The sequence below is a fragment of the Carassius gibelio genome, chromosome B16 (assembly GCF_023724105.1).
Source record: "Carassius gibelio isolate Cgi1373 ecotype wild population from Czech Republic chromosome B16, carGib1.2-hapl.c, whole genome shotgun sequence".
Taxonomy (NCBI): Eukaryota; Metazoa; Chordata; class Actinopteri; order Cypriniformes; family Cyprinidae; genus Carassius; species Carassius gibelio.
This window is the reverse complement of record NC_068411.1, coordinates 24248075-24266955: the sequence shown is the minus strand read 5'-3', so window position 1 is coordinate 24266955 and position 18881 is coordinate 24248075. Positions and strand designations below refer to the sequence as shown.

Here is an 18881-nt window from a genome sequence, read left to right as displayed (position 1 = left end):
AGCCTCCATAGATTTTAGCCTTTAGAAAGGCTAAACCTTTCTAAACCTTTCTAGTCAGCGTGTTCTGGGATTGTCTTATTATCCACAAAGTATGTGTTATCTTATACGTCAACATAACTATGCTACATATTGTTTCAAGCTGGCTTCACCTCAGTATAAAGCTCAAAAACACTGTCTAGCTTAAGCAGGATTTGCTAGGTAAGCTAGATTTTGGAACAGAGCTATTGTTTGGTTTCTTTTTTTATTCACTAACTAAACAAAATGTCTTAAACAATTGATAAAAGATGTACCATTATCTATAATGCATAGCTAGCTCAGTTGCAGACAGATGACTGCAGATGCAGTGTGAATCACTGGTGTCCAAAAAGGCCAGTACTGCTTGTGCTTTAAACTAGCTGAATCACACCAGCACTTGTTCCTCTTTTAATTCAGCTTTTTATATGCAGAGTCCTACTCTGTGTAATATAACCTTATCGACTGCCAAACATGGGCAAACAGCCTCTGTAAACATAATGCAATGGTTGCTTTTTAATTTCCATCATCCTCAATTCATCTACAAATTACAGAGACACACTTTATAATGACTCTAAATGAACAGGCTTGACGAGCTCTTATCTAGAGACTTCTCAGTTGGTCACTACTGACTCGCACGTGCGCACGGTGAATACTCCTGGAAACATTAGGCTAGAAATAATTAAAGAATCAACCAATTAGGGAGGCACAAAGCTGAGCTGTAAAACAAACACCCAATTAGTTTGAAACATAATTTAGCATTCATAGCCACAGAATCACATCACCTCTTTACAGAATTAATAGACATACTATGTACACAGATAACCTTAAGCATTGCTAAAGCAGTGAATAAACAGAACAGCATTCAGTGCGGACTACAGTGTTAGACAGCTGTGGCAAGCAGTACAAGCTTGAGAAAGGCTAACATGAAAGTGACATGCATGACACACACACACACACACACACACACACACACACACACACACACACACACACATATATATATAGTTGCTGTGATTTTGCCAAGTAAGACATGTTCTTGGATCAACATCTTTTGTTGATGATTCTGGATCAGCCTAAACCTAACCATAATTTATTCCTAATTCAAAGGGAAATGATAGGTGATTAACAAGGGTGAAGACGCACTTAACTCTGATTGTAAGCCTAAAACAGATATTTCTTGAAAATTTCTAAATCTCACTTCTGATTGGTTGACTTGAAATGTTGTCCTACGTCACGACTTTGTTCTGGCTTTATTATAGAAGCTCACCTTTTCGTGAGGCTGTGCTAAAAGCACAAATCCAAACTTTCTGCATCTGTTTACTTGCCTCCTCTGTCCTAACTCCACCCCTCCAATCACGGCCATCCTCAGAGACTTTATTCACATCTACATCCTAATAAACATCCTGGATACAAAGGCTGAGAGCAATTTTGCCACTTTTATTTCAGGCTTTTTAAACTCTTATGGACTCTGAGCAAAACAGAAATGTGTCAAACGGGCTTTTGTTCTGGCCTTACATCTCTGGTCTGAGGAAGATCTCTTGAAAACATCAGGCCAGGATGTTGTTTTCTAAACTCCAATATTGTTTTCTAAAAATCATCTATGAAATGTTTGCATGTGCATATGTTGGTGCATACAATATCACATACTTCAAAATCATATTTTCAGAAACATACGACGTCCACATGAAGATGTCCCTTTATAGGGAAAAATAAAATATTTGGGATATGAGGGGCACACATGTCCTAAATCCCCCCATTCAGACCTTGCATGTGTTCAGTGTGTGAAAAAAAGAGAAAGTAGTATGAGTTGAGTGGCTTTATTTTCATGAAAATTCTTTTTAAAAAAATGATATGAACTGTCTAATTAGGCAACTAAAGTGGAAACTCATAATCAGTGTTATTTTAGAATACTAATATAGTTTTTTAGAAGGTTATAAATAAATAAGATAATATGAAAATCGTAATGCATGTAAAATAATGAAAATACCCTAAAAGTGGAACAGATGAAAACAAAACAAAAAATATAGTCCACCTACATCCTCAAGTGTCCTTCTAAAGGGCAGAACAGCGTTATTGGGTGGTTTATTGTATACTGTGTCTCCCACTAGATTCTGGTTATTTCGCTAGTCATAACTTGTGATAACCTTCAACGTGTCTGACATCATTTCCCTGTGTAAATGTTAAGTGTCCGTGCGAGGAAGAAAGTTAGGGACAAGGAAAGTTTCAATCTCCCTTTTCTCTTGTGAACGCCTTCCTTATTGTGTTACTCCTCCATTTTCTCTTCTTTTTTTCCATGGGCTGCTGTTGCATTGTGACCGGTAGGGTGTTAAATTAGGATGAGGAATGTGCAAACACATCCTTAATCTCTCCTGAAGGAATAGTATCTTTACTCATCTGGCCTGTTGAATGGACAGTACACAGAGGATTAATTAAAAAAGCCAGATGAAAGGACACCGTGCTGGATGAGTACCAATTAGAACAGGAATGGGCATTTTCCAACAGAGAGGCCAAGGCTAAGGGTCTCTGATCTTATGTAACCATTTCATATTCAGCTCTATAACATCTTTTATATTTGAAGTTTTCAATCACATGCAGTTTATTTACTGAGTTAAATTAAATACTAATGCAGACTCACTCACAGCAATCTGTATTCAACTATACACAATTGAGCAAAGGAATGACACGAATGTGCAATAAATGTAAAATCTGAAAAGAATGGATAGACCTAACAATTATTTTACTCAGCCTCATATCATTTGAAAACCATATGACTTTCATACAGTTTCACTTATATTTCAGCACAGAAAATGCATAAATAAATAAATAAATGAATGCTGATGTGTGACATAATAGCATGTGAGCAGGGGCACATAATGATGGTTCATGCCCCCAAAATTTTAGAAATGTCAATGATGATACCTCATTTTCATTTACAGTAATATTTATCATTAAAGATCCACTGATATTAAAATTCTGGCTGATACAGAAAGGCCAATAATAGTTTTTATGTTGGCTGACAATAAAATCAATTTGTATTATTTTTTATTCTATACTAGTATTCATAAATAAATTCTAAATAAACACTAAAAACTAAAATCAAGTGAATTTAAGCATCTCAATGTCAACAATCTGTATGAAAATGGATTTTACTATTTTAAAATGTTTTATAAATGTTATGATTTGGGTGTTATATAATGGAAAACAATCTAAATATAGAAACAGGAGAAATTCAAATTATAAAATAAATATCAAAAACTGACTATACATAAAACAAAACAAAATAAAAAATGTTTTCTAGTTTGATTGTATTCAGCTTGGTTTCATACATTTAACTGACAGGTCATGACTGTTGACGTGTCATAGATTAAATGTCAAAGGTTTAGGCTAAATATTTTCCAAGCAAGTAAGCAACAGCACTATTATCCCTGCTTTCTGCATGTAACCAGTGACTCTGCTCTTAAATCATGCTTCTCGTTTGATATCGGTCTGTCTTTCTCTGCCTGTTAACTATAAATTGAATCTTTGAGGATCTTCTCTGATCTTAGTCTCCTCCAGAGGCCTGTAGAGACTAGTTCTCTGTCTGTCATGTATTGAGCTGGTGAAGGTGATGTCTTGTTCTCCCCTCTGAAACTTCACCTCAGCACAGCAGGGGATTATGGGATGGATATGGGGGAGAAGTGATTATCAATGAAAGGCCAGACAAACAAGGATGAGTCAATAGACTCTTAACTGGAAACACAGAGTCAAGAACACACACACAGACGCACGCACGCACACACACACACACACACACACACAAATAAGATCTCACCTATGGTGTCTCCTTGTTCATGCACCATGCTGGCCAAGTCCTTCATAATCTGATTGACGTCCAGCATGTCTCTCTGCAAAAACAAAACAGAGGTTGCAGCTCAGAGGTGAGTAAGGCAAACATCACAGTGCTCTTAAATGGTCTTTTATACAGTATCATGCTTCTTGTGTAACTTTAAGTAAACTAAACAACAACAAACGCAGTAGAGAGATACACATTATCACACATAAACATAAGTTGATGCTTATGGTTGTAGATCAGCAATAACTATATAGACTTTGTCCACTGCATAATTAATGTAAAAAAAAAAATAGTAAATTTTCATGAGCCCCAAAGCAACTACAATTGAATAAAAAATAGACAATAATGAATTTAACTTTAATTGCATGATAATATTATACAATATCAGAAAAAAATACACCTTTAATTACACCATTTACCGTATTAACCTGGATATCTAAAAACTAAAACTAATATAAAAACAAGCAAGGAGAACAACATGTGGTGGTGCAGATATTATTTTTATTTATTTTTTTATTTTTTTACACTTTCTGACCCAAAGTCTCAACTAATCTCTGCAATTCTCCAGCTGTGATCCTTGGAGAGTCTTCAGCCACTCAAACTCTCATCCTCACTCTGCATTAGGAGGATATATAGACAAATGTCCTCTTCCATGCAGATTTGTAAGATGTTCAGTTGATTGGAACCCCTTAATTATTGCCCTGATGGTGGAAATGGCGAATTTCAATGCTTTAGCTCTTTTCGTACAGCCACTTTCTATTTTGTGAAGCTCAGCAATCTTGCTCTGCACATCAGAACTATATTCTTTGGTTTTACTCTTTATGATGGATGCTCTTTGTGAGGGGTATTTGTCCTTTGTGTTCCTCATATTTATAATCCTGTGGAACAGGAAGCCATGACTGGACAATTTCATGCTCCTAGTGCGAGAAAAAAAAAAATATAAATAAATAAATAAAAATAATAATAATAATAATAATAATAATAATAATAATATATATATATATATATATATATATATATATATATATATATATATATATATATATATATATATATATATATATATATATATATATATATATATATATACACACAATGGTAATATACTTCAGAGATATTCTAGTCAAAATAATTTGTAGGGGTGCCAATAATTGTGGCCAACATGCCACAATTTTATATATATATATATATATATATATATATATATATATATATATATATATATATATATATATATGTTAATCTTGATGATAAAGTGGAACTAAACTAAGATTAACTGAAAAGAATATCAAAAACATCTGATTTATAATAACCCTGAAGTTTGGAGATATTAATATTTTATTATTTATGTGTCAAAATTATCATTAATATCATCATTAATATTTAATATTTTTATTTGCATATATTTTAAAGTTTAAAATAAGTGTTTTATTCAATACATAATTAAATTTGTTATCAAGTATTGTGAAATACTGTTATAGTTATTGAATACTTAAAACTAAAACTGAAAACTAAATTTGTATAAAAACTGTGAAACAAACAGAAACTTACATAAATTGAAGAAAGGAAATAAAAATAAAATCTAAATTACATTCAGAATTGAATTTAGAATTATTATATCAAGAATTAAAAAATGGCCTGATTTTTATTATACACCATCATTCATATTTTATATATTAGGGTTAAAAGACGCTGTTTGTATTCAATAGATGGAAGAAAAAAAATGTAGTTATTGGCAACTCAAATTATACTATTGTGACAACATCATAATTTACTTAGTCTTAACATATGAAAAACATAAAGCAAAAGCAATGCATGCATAGTCCTTCACTCTGCTCACTTTGTCAAAAATGTTATAAATCCTGTAAATAAAATTTAAACTGCTCTTTACTTATCACACTATGAGTAACCAAGCTGTCAAGGGCGTTCAGAAAAGAGAGATTGAACAATCGCCAATAAAGAAAAAAAATCTAAAGCTTCCACCATCTCCAGAGAGGATCCCGATACTGCTATAGCTAACGGTATCAAGCTAGCACTCAAAGAGCAACAAAGTACATTCAATTCGGTTGTGGCTATGACTGTAAGAGAAGCAAAAGACTCTGTGCTGACCCCAGCACTCCGTGATCTACATTTGGATATACAAACGACCAATGATTCTGTAAAAGCAAGAAAAGCAGAAGCTGAAAAGCTAGCCAACACAGCAAAGCAGACACAGACATTGAATTACAGACATTGAAGATAGGAGAAGGAGAAATAACATGACTGGTGGGGTTGCCGGAGGGGGCCGAGGAATCTGATGTAGCTGGCTTTCTCACAGCAAATCTTTCTAAATGGATCCCTTCACTGAAAAGCTGTAAAATCGAGATTGACATCGAGATTCCGTGTACTAAAATGGCATGACTGCTCAGCAATCCTGTAGGGTGTTTGGCAGGCATATCCAGTGAAATACATGCAGGACAATGTCACACTACTATTTTTCCAAACTTTAGTCCAGCCACAAGTACCAAGAGAAAGAGCTTTAATCCAGTCTTGAAGAAGATGACAGAACTCAATCTTCAGCCCTTCCTTACGTATCCATCTGTATTTAAACTATGTCACAAAGGTGAGCATTACGTTCGACTCTCTTAAAAAGGTGGAGGATTTTGTTACTTCATTATCACTGTAGACATATTCGGCAGCACTACAAAGCAGTGGGAAGGCAACGGCTACCGTCTCCATCCTTTCAGCTCAACGAGGGAAAATCAGCGATGAGGTCTGCGGTGATACTAACTGCCCTGAAGAGAACACTAACAAGGAGGCCATGACACTTGCTAATTCCTTTTTGGAATCTTGCCCCTGTCCTGTACGCTCGTTCACTGACTGGTAAATAATAATGATTTATTTTATTTATTATTAGTATTTTTTCGGGCTAATGGAGAGCAGTTCGATCTCTAAGCTTTTGGCTCAGTGGGCCTTTTAGGGACATGTCTTGTGTTGAAGGGGACTGGTCAAGCATCGAAATTAGTTTATTTTACGCAGGCCTTCTATCTCCGTAATGTGTGTTCTGCTTTGAATTTTGTGCATAGTTGTTCATTGTTCCTTTGTTTTTGTTTTTTTATGCCCTTCAAAATGGATCAATACTTATATTTATTTTGCGTTATTTTTTTTATTTTTATTTTTTTAAAGGATTATGTATCTAGGTGGATTGGTATTTAGGACATATACTAACATTTACATGTCACAGGCAGCATGGCATTGATTCTATTTTTCCTCACGTAGGTACAATTTTGACATTGCAAGCACACAATGCAGGTTCTGAATATTTTGAATGTGAAAGGAAAATCGATTTACAGTAGAGAATAATTACAGTACTAAACTTATATTTTCCCATAATCCTTTGCTATTTACAGTATTATACTGTTCAAATTACAAAAATCTGTTACAGTGAATGTAAAACTACACTTAATGGAACAGATATTACTACATATTTAAACTGACCAGTGTGTGTGTTCGTGTTTTATTTTTTCCTTAATGTTTGACTGACTGTATTTTATTATGATAATAAAAATGCTGCTTTTCAATGCTTAACTGTGTGTGCGCATGCAGCGCCTTGATTTTTTTATGACTACTTTTAACAATCCGAATTGTAAAAGGTTTGCCTTTATTTGTGTACATTCACAATAAAAAACACATCTTTGTGCTTTTGTGAAAATAAGCCTAAAGAAAAATAGGATGCCACTTTCTGCCTTCTGGGTTCATTTTGCGGAGCACAAAAATTAACCGAAACTCTGCATACTAGGCTACCCGTTGCACAGCTTTTAGTTCCTTTTTTTTTTTTTTTTTTTTTTTTTTTTTTTATGATTCAAGTAAAAATATATTTCTCACATAGGCCTATTTATTCATTATATTTATATAGACCTATATATAGCCTAGCTTTATTATGTTTTTCGGTTAGTATTTTTTACAGGTCACAAACTGGGTACAAGATAAACTGGATCAAATTTGCTTCAATGCCAATTAACAATGTTAAAGTTAATTGTACTATCCCCTCATTCATTCCTATTAAAGATTATTTCATTTACTTAGGTATTACCATACATAAATAAACAATTTTAATAAAGATTAGAACTGATATTCAAATATGAAATAACCTTAAAGTTTCTCTCGAGGACAAAATCTCCACCATCAATGAATTTGTTACCTCGGCTTAATTTCCTTTTTTCTAGGTTGCCACTTTCCCCTCCTCCAGGTTACTTTAAGGAGATCAATTCCACGATTTCCCAGTTTATCTGGAATGGTAAACGACCCAGAATAAAACTAGTCACATTGCAGCATCCTATACTTTCAGGAGAATTGGTTGTGCCAAATTATATCATTTGTCATCTCAACTTAAGGCTCTTCTACAGTATTTGGGTTGATCCTTAATCTAAAGCTTAATGGAGAGTATTCTTACAAGGTTAAACTATATAGGCTCCAAGATATTTCATTTGCTGGCACAAGAAATAAAAATGGTGAATATAAATTTGGCCCGGTTGTGGCCAATTCTATTAGGATCTAGGAAAGGGTTTAATGTCTGAAGGGAGGACATAAAAAAATTTGTACCAACACACCCTTATGGTACAACTAAAATTTTATATGCAGAAATTGGCCATTTGTCCAGACCTCTTGGTCTACATTGGGCATAAACCAGCATAAACACATGGTGACTAATATGATAATCAAGGACTGCTCATTTCAGGAACTAAAAACTAAGTTTTGTTTACCAGGATCATATTTTTTCAGTTATGTTCTGCTTTCAGGGCAGACACATCTGAAACATATATGGAATCGTGAATTAACAGATTTTGACTTATCGTCAACTGGGAGAGGGTGGGGTCTAATCTAACTTTAACTTCTAAAAACTTGGCTTATTGTCTTATCCATTTCAAAGTCATCCATAGAGCATACATTACTCCATAATGAGTTTTAAAATGAAACTGCAATCGACCTGTAACTGTCATATCTGTAGCATGTATCATCTGTATCATCAGGTACTTTTATTCACATGTTTTGGGAATGCCTATAGACTCATGTTAATTCAGTTTTATCCTTTTTACTAAAACTTAATTACATGTCTAATGCATGTTTATGTCTTCTCGATGAATTTTTTTTTTGGTTTTACAGCTGCAAAAAAGACAATGATACAAAATTGGTTTACTCCATACATGTGTGCAAAAACATTCTGGATTCATAGCCTCCTTAAAATAGTGTCTTGTGAATGTAAAACAGCACGACTGATTAAGGCTAAACCTTGTATCATCGATACATGGCAATATTTTTCTTCAACAATATTGGACAGTATAAAGGAATGATCATAAGAAATCTTTTTTTTTTCTTTCAGATTGTAAAATTACTGATGTGTCTGTTGCGTCCCCTTCCATGTTTTGTTTGTTTGAATTGATGTTGTTTTGTTGAATTAAAGACAATAAAAAAGTTGATCACAAAAAAAAAAAAAAAAAACATTCAACAGAGAGTACAAACGTGTTAAAAGTAAAGCTCCTCTTCTGGTGCTGTTTCATGTCAAAATTCCCTCTACACAGGCCTGAAGCAACATGGTGTCTTCTAAAGCCTGAGTCTATCTCCTGCTCACAGGCCTTTTTGTCTCCATACACAACCCTATGCAAGTGCAGCTGGGTCAGTGGAGCTCAAACCATTGAGCCATTCATCACAGGTGTCTGCAATTGTTTGGGAAACTGGCAGCCACCCTGGCTCTTGGCACAAAATGTTTGGCCGGAGCCAAAATGGCCCCTAGCAAATCACATTTTACTACAGAGTTTCTGCGTTTTCTCTCTCTCGCTGTCAGTACCATTACAGAGCAACATATTTATTTTTCCCACCAAGGCATTTGCACAATTTAAATTCAGTGTGCAGAAACGACAGGATATGGAGTGTCATTATGGTTGATTGGATGGGAGAAATGTAAAGGATGTTGAGAGAAAAAAACTAAAAAGCTAAAAAAACAGCATGTTACCCATGTAGTAGTTAGAGCAATCCTTAGTTCATGTACTGTAATGTTTAGAATGGTTGCTTTAGTAAACATTTCTCCATGGAGCTCCATCCCCTTTGAGAATTGGGTTTGCAGCTAACAGGCACTGAATTCAGAATAAATCAAAGCTCAAGTCATACCGGCAAACATAATTCAACACACTGAAGGAACGCTGGGGGAAAGAAAAGGTCTGATGAAATATGAAGAAATTACTTAAATGACCAAAACAAACTTTACAGTCTGAATAAACTTTTAGACAAATAATTAGCTGTATTATCTATCAAGCATAATGACATCTGTCTGGTGAGATATGTACTAGTATCGTAAAATGTAAAAACATAAAAAAATATATCTTTACGTAAATATAGATTTTATATATAAAATAACATGTAAACTACAGTTGAATTTTTTGAGTTTGGAATTTTCTTTTTAAAAGAGCCTTTTATGTTCACCAAGGACACATCTGAATAAAAATACAGATGCAATATTGAAATATTATTGTGAATATATTTAGGGTTGGTAAGATTTTTTTAATGTTGTAGAACTATTAAAAAATGAATATGCTCACCAAGGCTGTGTTTATCTGACAAAAATACAGTAAAAACAGTTATATTGTGAAATATTATAATATTATATATATTTTTTTTGTAGTGTAGTGCATCTCAAAATCTGAATTTTCAGCATTACTCCAGTCTTACACATGATACTTCAGAAATCATTCTAATATACTGATATGGTGCTCATGAGACATTTCATATTATTATCAATCAAATAAATAAATAAACAAATTAAAATAGTCATGCTGCTTAATATATCTTTGATTAATAAAAAGCTCAAAAGTTGAGCAATGATCTCTTTTGCTGAATGTACTTCACCCTTTCTGAATAAAAGCATGGAAAATATTACTGACTCAAATCTTTTAAATGATAGTGTGTATATATTTGAGACCCACCAAAAGCAATAAACAAATAAGCAAAACAATAAATAAACCTATGGTTCAGAAAAAAAAAATCAGTAAACATGCACATTAGTGTGTTTGAGTCTTTATATACTGTATAAAGAGTCAGAAAGTGACGTATTGATTTTGAGAGCACTTTGTGCCCTTCTGCGCAGGGGGAGTCTGGGTAGCCCTGGGGGCTGAGGTGTCCTGCTTTACATCATTTATAAGGGTTAAAATAAGCACACAGAGTTCCAGAGCTCCCTTATGACCCAAAACCCACCGCTCCTCTTTATGCTACACTTTCATGAAGATCTACAGTCTTGCTTTCCCCTGAGACTGTGTGCAGTGGAGGCGCTTCACAGACGGGCCACTCTGAGTGGTTGAGATGCGGTTGAGTGCTTTGGGTAACATGAACCAATGAAGCAGTTGGAAGTTCTACAGCTTTAACTTTCCAGCCCAGATCAATCATGGAGGTAGATCTAAAGAGTACCAAAACCATGACAAGTTTTTGCAGCTTATGTCCCTCATTGAACTAAGCGGAAACCATGTCAATTTTCAGTAGCTAGTAAGAAAGATTATTTTTCTTTCAACACTACAGACAAATAGTTGTTTCTTTCTTCTTCTTCTTTAACCCTCTGGAGTCTAAGGGTATATTTGGGGCCTTGAGAAGTTTTGTCATGCCCTGACATTTGTGCTTTTTTCAGTTTATTATAAATATCTAAATGGGTAAAGTCTAATATCACTGTAATCAGCACAAACTGGGCTAAAATAATATGTGAAACCCATGCATGTACATGATTGTATTTTTGAGAAAAAAAATGTTATGCATGGTTAGTGAAAAACTAAAAATGTTAAATCACTTGAATAAGGCAATAAAACACATACATAAAATTGGTTGCCGGAAAAGTTGAGAACTGGAGCTTGTAGCCTAGAATTTTTCTTTCTGAATGATGTGAAAATCATCTTGTTTACTCACTCACAGAAAACAATATATTGATTTAAATTTTCTAAAACACTTTTTGTTGGTAAAAGTCATATGCGAGTAGGCGTCAACTGTCATGAATATCATTGTGATTTACACCTGAGAAGACAAAGGCCTGCATAATGAGCTGCATAATGAGCCTCTCATTCAACTGTGCCACTGTGAGGGAGGACTTACAAGAAAGAGAACAAAATAAAAGTATATAATTTTATGTTTGTAGTTTATTAAGAATATATTTAATTATCCCACAACATAATTTGATATCCACTTGGGGGAGCAGTTAAACAGTTTATTAGGAACAATCAAAGCTGACTTTCAAATTTTTTGGCATCCTTTCTCTAGTCACACAATCCTTCAGAAATCCTTTTAACAATCTTATTTTCTACCAAATAAACCCCATTTATTATCATCATTATTATTATTATTATTATTAATGTTGAAAAGAGCTGATAATATTTTTCAGGTTTTTTTAGGGGGAATAAATCGAAAGAACTGCATTGTTTTTACATTTGTTAGAGTTATCTCTATCTCTATTTATAGTACAAATAAATAAAAAGAGACTTACTCATGTTTATGATCTCTGCTGAATAAAGTGCTTCATTCTTTTTTCTGAGGAAATCCATTTCTCAAATCCTCAACCACATCACTTCTTTTTGGGGTGAATTATGTCTTAGTCCTCTCATCGCGAAGCAAACAGTAAAATAAAATAAAAACTTGAAGAATAGTCTGGCTGCTTTTTCTTCTGTGTGGGCGTATTCAAGCCGCGCGCTTCAGTTTGAATCTGAATAGCGCGTTCAGCGCGGGGGCGTGGTCACATTAGATATAATGAGCGGAGATATGAAAAACAGACATTGCGTTGTTTTCATATGGATTACTTTATCTCAGAATATTTGTTTTCGGCAGCACTTGTTTAGTTTAAAAGTAGACATTCCAGGCTTTCTATAGATATCTCTCTCATGTCTCTTCGTTGAGTATTCATGGAGTTACAGTTCATTTTAATGAAATGTTTGTACATGACGATCAGCGGAGACAAAGACTGTAGACAGCGCACCTTGTTTGTTATCTTTATTTTATAAGTGCACAAAGGTTTTTTGTTATTATGTCTGTATCCAAAAAAAACTAGACCCTTTACAGATTCGATTGATGTATTGCTCTTATCTGTACGATTAAAACTGAGAGTGTAATTTAAGTTCTTTTCTGGGTTATCAGGTGAAAATGACTCAAAACGCATATATGCGTTAATCGACTCGTAAAAGTAAAAGTTTATTTAAAATGAACATTTTGTCATCATTATCCAACTTCAAGTTGTTCTAAATCTGCACTAGTAATTTTCTTTTCTTTTGTTAAACATTTTATATATAGTTTTGTTAAACTGTGTATATATATATATATATATATATATATATATATATATATATATATATATATATATATAAAATGAAATGAAAACTCTGAGTTTCCCATCTCAGGCTAAGTCAACATAGAATTCAAGTTTAAATTCAGAGTTGGCTGAACCTCTTTGTAGAAATGGTCCCTGAAATGCTAATTTGTGCAGCTATATAAAAGGCTATAAATTGCTTATTTAAACAACATTAAACGTTTAAATTCTACATGAGATCATAAAAGGAAGTTATTACAAACACTCGATGGTGGTTTAAAGTAACATTTGAGTAAAAATGTAATATTAATGTCCTAAATTCTCTTATGTAGCTTGATGCTAATGTTAGCTCTAATCAGTGGCGGCTCCAGACAATTTTGATTGGGGGGGCAATGGGGGGGTCCTGGTCTTTTCAAGGGGGGTCTCATGAAAACCAACAAAAAATACAGTGGACATGGCTAATAACTGCATATTTCTGCTACTAAACAACAAAAACACCTTTGCAATGTAAACAAATGACAGGCTACATTTGTTATTCATATCCTTCACACTGCACTTTCATGTCAGGTATATTATGCATTTTTATTGACATTGATATTTTTACATTTATTTCCAGATAGATATTATTGAGTTTACAGGCTAAAGTGGTCTTGCTGTTGTAAACACTGTTGCTATTGTAGAAAAAATATTTGCATCACATTTAAAATCTGAATTGTTTTTATTTTTATAATGATAATTCAGAGAATGAGAAAATCTGAATAAGCCTTACCAGTGTTGTGATAATTATTTTTACGTGTTAAAAATAAATAAGTACTGTAATATAATAAAAGTTTATTCAAATAACATAAAAAAGACCCCTCGATGCCTGTGAAACTTTTCTCCCTCAAACAGCACGCTAGTGTTACTTCTACACTACAGGCTACACACAGCAATATAAACAACGTATCTGCATGTTCTCACATCACATCGTTCTTGTAAAATAATAATAAGTAAATAAACACCAAAATCACTTCGCTGAGAATGAAACACCACTTACCAGCTGCCACGATGTTGAAAATATCCTCTAGCAATTAAAAAATGCGCGTGCAGCATGAGGAATCTTCCCGGTTGGATGAGGTCGTTGTCAGGTGAAAGGTCATCATGTTGGTCATTTTATTAACGGCTAAATTATTATTAATAAATTGTACTAATATTATGATTGGGCGTGGGCAGGCATTCACAAAAGTTTATGTTATTACAAAAAAAAATTGATGAAATTTTGCTTTGACAAAAGGGCACTTAAGGGGCAAAGGAGCAGGTGCTCAAATGAACCGGTTCTTTCGGACAATTCGATCAAATAAACCAGCTGAAAAAAAAAATGGTTCACCGGTTCTTTTGCGCTCGATGTAATGCCGTCATTGGCGATGATTGCCCTTCATTCAAGCCTTTGGTTTACCCGCGCTTATAACATTAGCACAGAATCAGTTCAGAATCAATCACCAAAAGAATCAGTTCGGTTCAGATGCGCTCTGTGTCGGTCTGCTTCACGCTGAATCACGCATGCGCAGTTATCATCAGCTCATCGGTTCTCGAATCGGACGCGTCCGACAGAAACGGTTCTCGGTTCAGTGTATGAATAAATGTCGAAATAATTATTGTTTATTATGTTCTGCGTAGTTTGAAGAGAAACATTTTTGGATCTTTATCCCGAATATATATATTTTTTAATCAGGAAGAGGCTGGGGGGTCAAATGGGGGGTCAAGGCATTTTTTGGCAGGGTCTTGAGACCCCCCAAGACCCCCCCTGGCGCCGCCGGTGGCTCTAATGCAGCTGCAGAACATGTGTATTTATGCTTCATGATGTATTTTGGCAAAATAAATGATGTAAGGTCGCAGGCCAGTAAATGTATATTTGGATCGAAGCGATGTAAGAGTTAAGGCTAATAATGGCTGAATAAAACAAAAGAATAATGACAAAAATCCTGGCAATCGAGCCGTCATCTGATGAAATCAAATAGGCCACAAATAAGATAAAGACAATAGTTTTGCTGTGATTCAGCTATACTTGCATGTTAAATTAGAGAAGCAATTGAGTTTTAACTGGAAGCACTTTCCCTGGACCACAAAACATAAGTCAGCATGTGTATATTTGTAACAATAGCCAACAATACGTTATATGGGTCAAAATGATGAGATTTCTAGTTTATGCAACCAATTATTATGATATTAAGTAAAGATCATGTTCCATGAAGATATTTTGTAAATTTCCTACCGTGAATATCAAACTTCATATAATTGTGTTATTATAATTTTTGCAATGCGCAATATGTACAATATTTATACAGAAGTCATACTAATATGCTGATTTTTTGCTCAAGAAACATTTCTTAATCTGCAATAAAAATAATTATAAAAAAGAGAAACATTTCTTATTATTATCAATCTAAAAAAAATAGTTAAGTGGTATAAGTGCTGCTTAATATTTCCGCAGAAACATATAATTGTTTTTTTCTATTATTTTGTTTCTATTAAAACGTAATAATTTGTATAATATATTATATATATATATATATATATATATATATATATATATATATATATATATATATATATATATTATTTATTTATTTTTTGCAATGCACATTATGTACTATATTTACCATCTTAATAATATAAAACCAGTTTTCATCAATAATGCCATATTCTGACAAACAAGAAATGTGCCTGGTTTGCCTTTCCAAACCTAGCCTTAATGTTGAACAGCAGAAGACAGTGCAAGTGTCATGTGGATCACATCGATGCTCTTTTTCCTAGCACTGCGATTAAGTTGCTCATGTCAAACATCATTCTGTTTTCATCTGGAGAGAGAAAGATAGAGAACAAGATATAGGGAGAGAGCGTGCAAACACAGGTCTGATAGGACTCAAAGGGTCTGCCTTTGTTTCATTAGATACAAAATGTCAGACATCTGCTGCAACTGCACCACAAACGCACACACACTTTAGCGAGATCCGCTGACAGCAACAGCAGCAGCCACACAATTAAATGTGTGGACTGATAAGGCTATAGATGTCATGGAAAAAAAAAACACACTCTCCCAAACAGAAGATGACTGACACTTCTAGGAATGCAACATGCCAGGAAGTTTTGCAGGAGCACAGACTGACAGGAGCGAATTGGAGAGTGACTATAAGCCATCAGACGGCTTATCTAAGACAAGAAAACTGAGGAAAGCTCAGAGAGAGATTTGTGTGAGGAAAAGACAGACAGGAGAATTGTAGTGATTGACTATATACTGCAGGGCTGCTGAGATTTCACAGTGAGTTGAGAAATTATTTGTGGTTTGTGTCCACTTTAAAATAACTGACAGACAGGTGATGGATGGACAAGATACAGTATGTGAAATACTGTGAAATAAACTAATAAAGTCCAACTTGACATTTTATATGTCTTCAGTCAAAAGAGAGCCCTCTGGTGTTATTGGTGAAAGATGCACCAAAAGTTTTGTTTATCCAGTCCCAAAAATTACCAGTCAATTTAACCTTTTAAATTTAAAATAAAACAGAATAATTTCAAAGATGGAATGAGCCATTTCTGCTCCACTCGCATCCCTAAACACAACTGTAAAAAACTGTTCTTCTTCAGGAACTTGAGCTGTGTCGAAAACGCTTTGCGTTCCCCAAAGCATTTTCAAGGCAGCGTCTCATTCCCTCGAGGAACTAGGGTTACATATGTAACCTACTGTTGTGACGGTTTTTGATAACGAATAGTGCTGATTTTGATTACAAAGCCTAAACCTGAAGCTAAAACTATTAAAAATCACTTTCAGTAAAGTAAAGCCAAAATATATATATATATATATATATATATATATATATATATATATATATATATATATATATATATATATATATATATATATATATTTTTTTTTTTTTACTTCTTATGCATGTTTTTCCCTATCTTGTTAACACTTGTTAACCCTACGTAACCCTACGTTGTTAAAACCTACGTATTAGCAAAGGTTTTGTATTTCATTTTGGAACTGACTTGATCTCAGCTTATTTGCCTCAGTTTTTGAGTGGGGAAAAAAGCATTATTTGTGGATAATAAGATTTGGTTATAACATAACACAATGCAAAATTTACAAGGAATTATTCAAAAGGCTGGTAATTTTTGACCAGGAACACCAAATTAAGCAAAGGATTTTCAGCACAGCACAAACATTACATGGAAAAAAATAGAGAGAGAAAAAAAGAAAAGAAAAATAAACTAATTTTAATTAATAAATGTTGCCTTGGCAACTTGCCATATGGCAACTAATTAAAATATGTTTAAATATGTACTAATAATTCAAAATATTAAACACTACAGTAATATATGAATAATACTAAAATAACACTGAATAGTGTGACACTGAATATACTGTGAGGGGTTAAAAAAAAAGTATTAAATATTTTCTACTTTTTGGGAGATAAACGCAAAAATTGTCTACTTTTAGTAGCGAAAAATCAGGAGAAAGTATTTCAACAGTGAAACAAACTGACACACATTACCTTCAAAAAATTCAAAACTGGGCTGCAGTGGTTGAAGCTCAGAGCTGGTAATCAAAAGGCAAGGCACTTAACCCCAGGTTGCTCCAGGGGATTGTCTTATAATAAGTGTATTTTTAGTCATTTTGGTTAAGCATATCTGCTAAATGACTCCTTAAATTGAAACTACACTATTATTACTTAAGCTAACACAATGCGGCAGTTCTGAACAAAATGAATGTCTCTTAATAAAGAATATGCTGGCTTCAGTCCGAGTTTTTGTACACCCTGTGCAATCCTGGCAGTGTCATTGATAAAAGGTGATGATCTAAAGTGAAAGGCCCAACAAAATGACTGGGCACAGGTTCAAAATCGGGATCTTAAGGCTTGAAACAAACCCATGGTCCTCCACACAAGCTAAATAGCGTGCACTTTTAATGTAATTAATAATAAAAAATCAAATGTGTGTGTGTATATATATCTGTGTGTGTGTGTGTGTGTGTGTGTGTGTGTGCGTGCGTGCGTGTGTGTGTCAGAGAGAGAGATTTATTCTTCTTTAAAGTATAATCTTCACTTCTTGCAATCGGTTTTCCTGAATGGTTTACTGATTTAAAGGAAATAAGAACGAGCCACATTCCGTATCTCTGCAAAAAAGAACACTTGCAATAAAATAGCTTCAGGTGAAATCAAAGTTCCTTATATAGAGGTGATAACCTCACTGCAGTAAATATCACAGTACATGGAGCTATGGTCAAGCAACAATGCATTGTTTTTATGCATTTATAAAAGCTGAAATGTGCCCTGGATGAAGCTGACGTGTTACGCTAGGTGAAGATAATGTGATATGACTACCCTCTGTGTTTCTGATTTCAAGTCCTCAACTAAACCCAGCATGTATCAAAGCTCCCCTGGGGCTTACAACCTGAAATCTCCATATTTAGAATCTGCCAGCTGGGCGTGTGTAACTCCAAGAGAGGGTTAGAAAGTATTGCGTGAACTGCGTATGATAGAATGAAAAAAAAAAAAAAAAAAAAAACTCGAACAGTCAGTTGGTGGCTGATAGCTTCATAATAGCTTGTGAAAAAGAATGTTCGCTCACACTGCTAGACAATCAGCTCTGAGAGCTCTGACCATCAGAAATAAGTGAGTGGGAGCACCTGTAGTGAAAAAGAAAGATAAAAACAGTTTTGAGGGGCAACATACTCCCAAAAGACAACTT

The 18881-nt window shown here is 34.1% G+C and overlaps 1 protein-coding gene across 2 annotated transcripts in view; it reads right to left on the bottom strand.

Moving 5' to 3' along the window:
* Window positions 1-18881, bottom strand: part of tsnare1 (T-SNARE Domain Containing 1) — a 111285-nt gene that overhangs the window by 32475 nt on the left and 59929 nt on the right. For both annotated transcript variants that reach the window (XM_052579321.1, XM_052579322.1), the window contains exon 9: window positions 3827-3899. In XM_052579321.1, the coding sequence (XP_052435281.1) occupies window positions 3827-3899 (73 nt within the window). The remainder of the gene's footprint in view (window positions 1-3826; window positions 3900-18881) is intronic.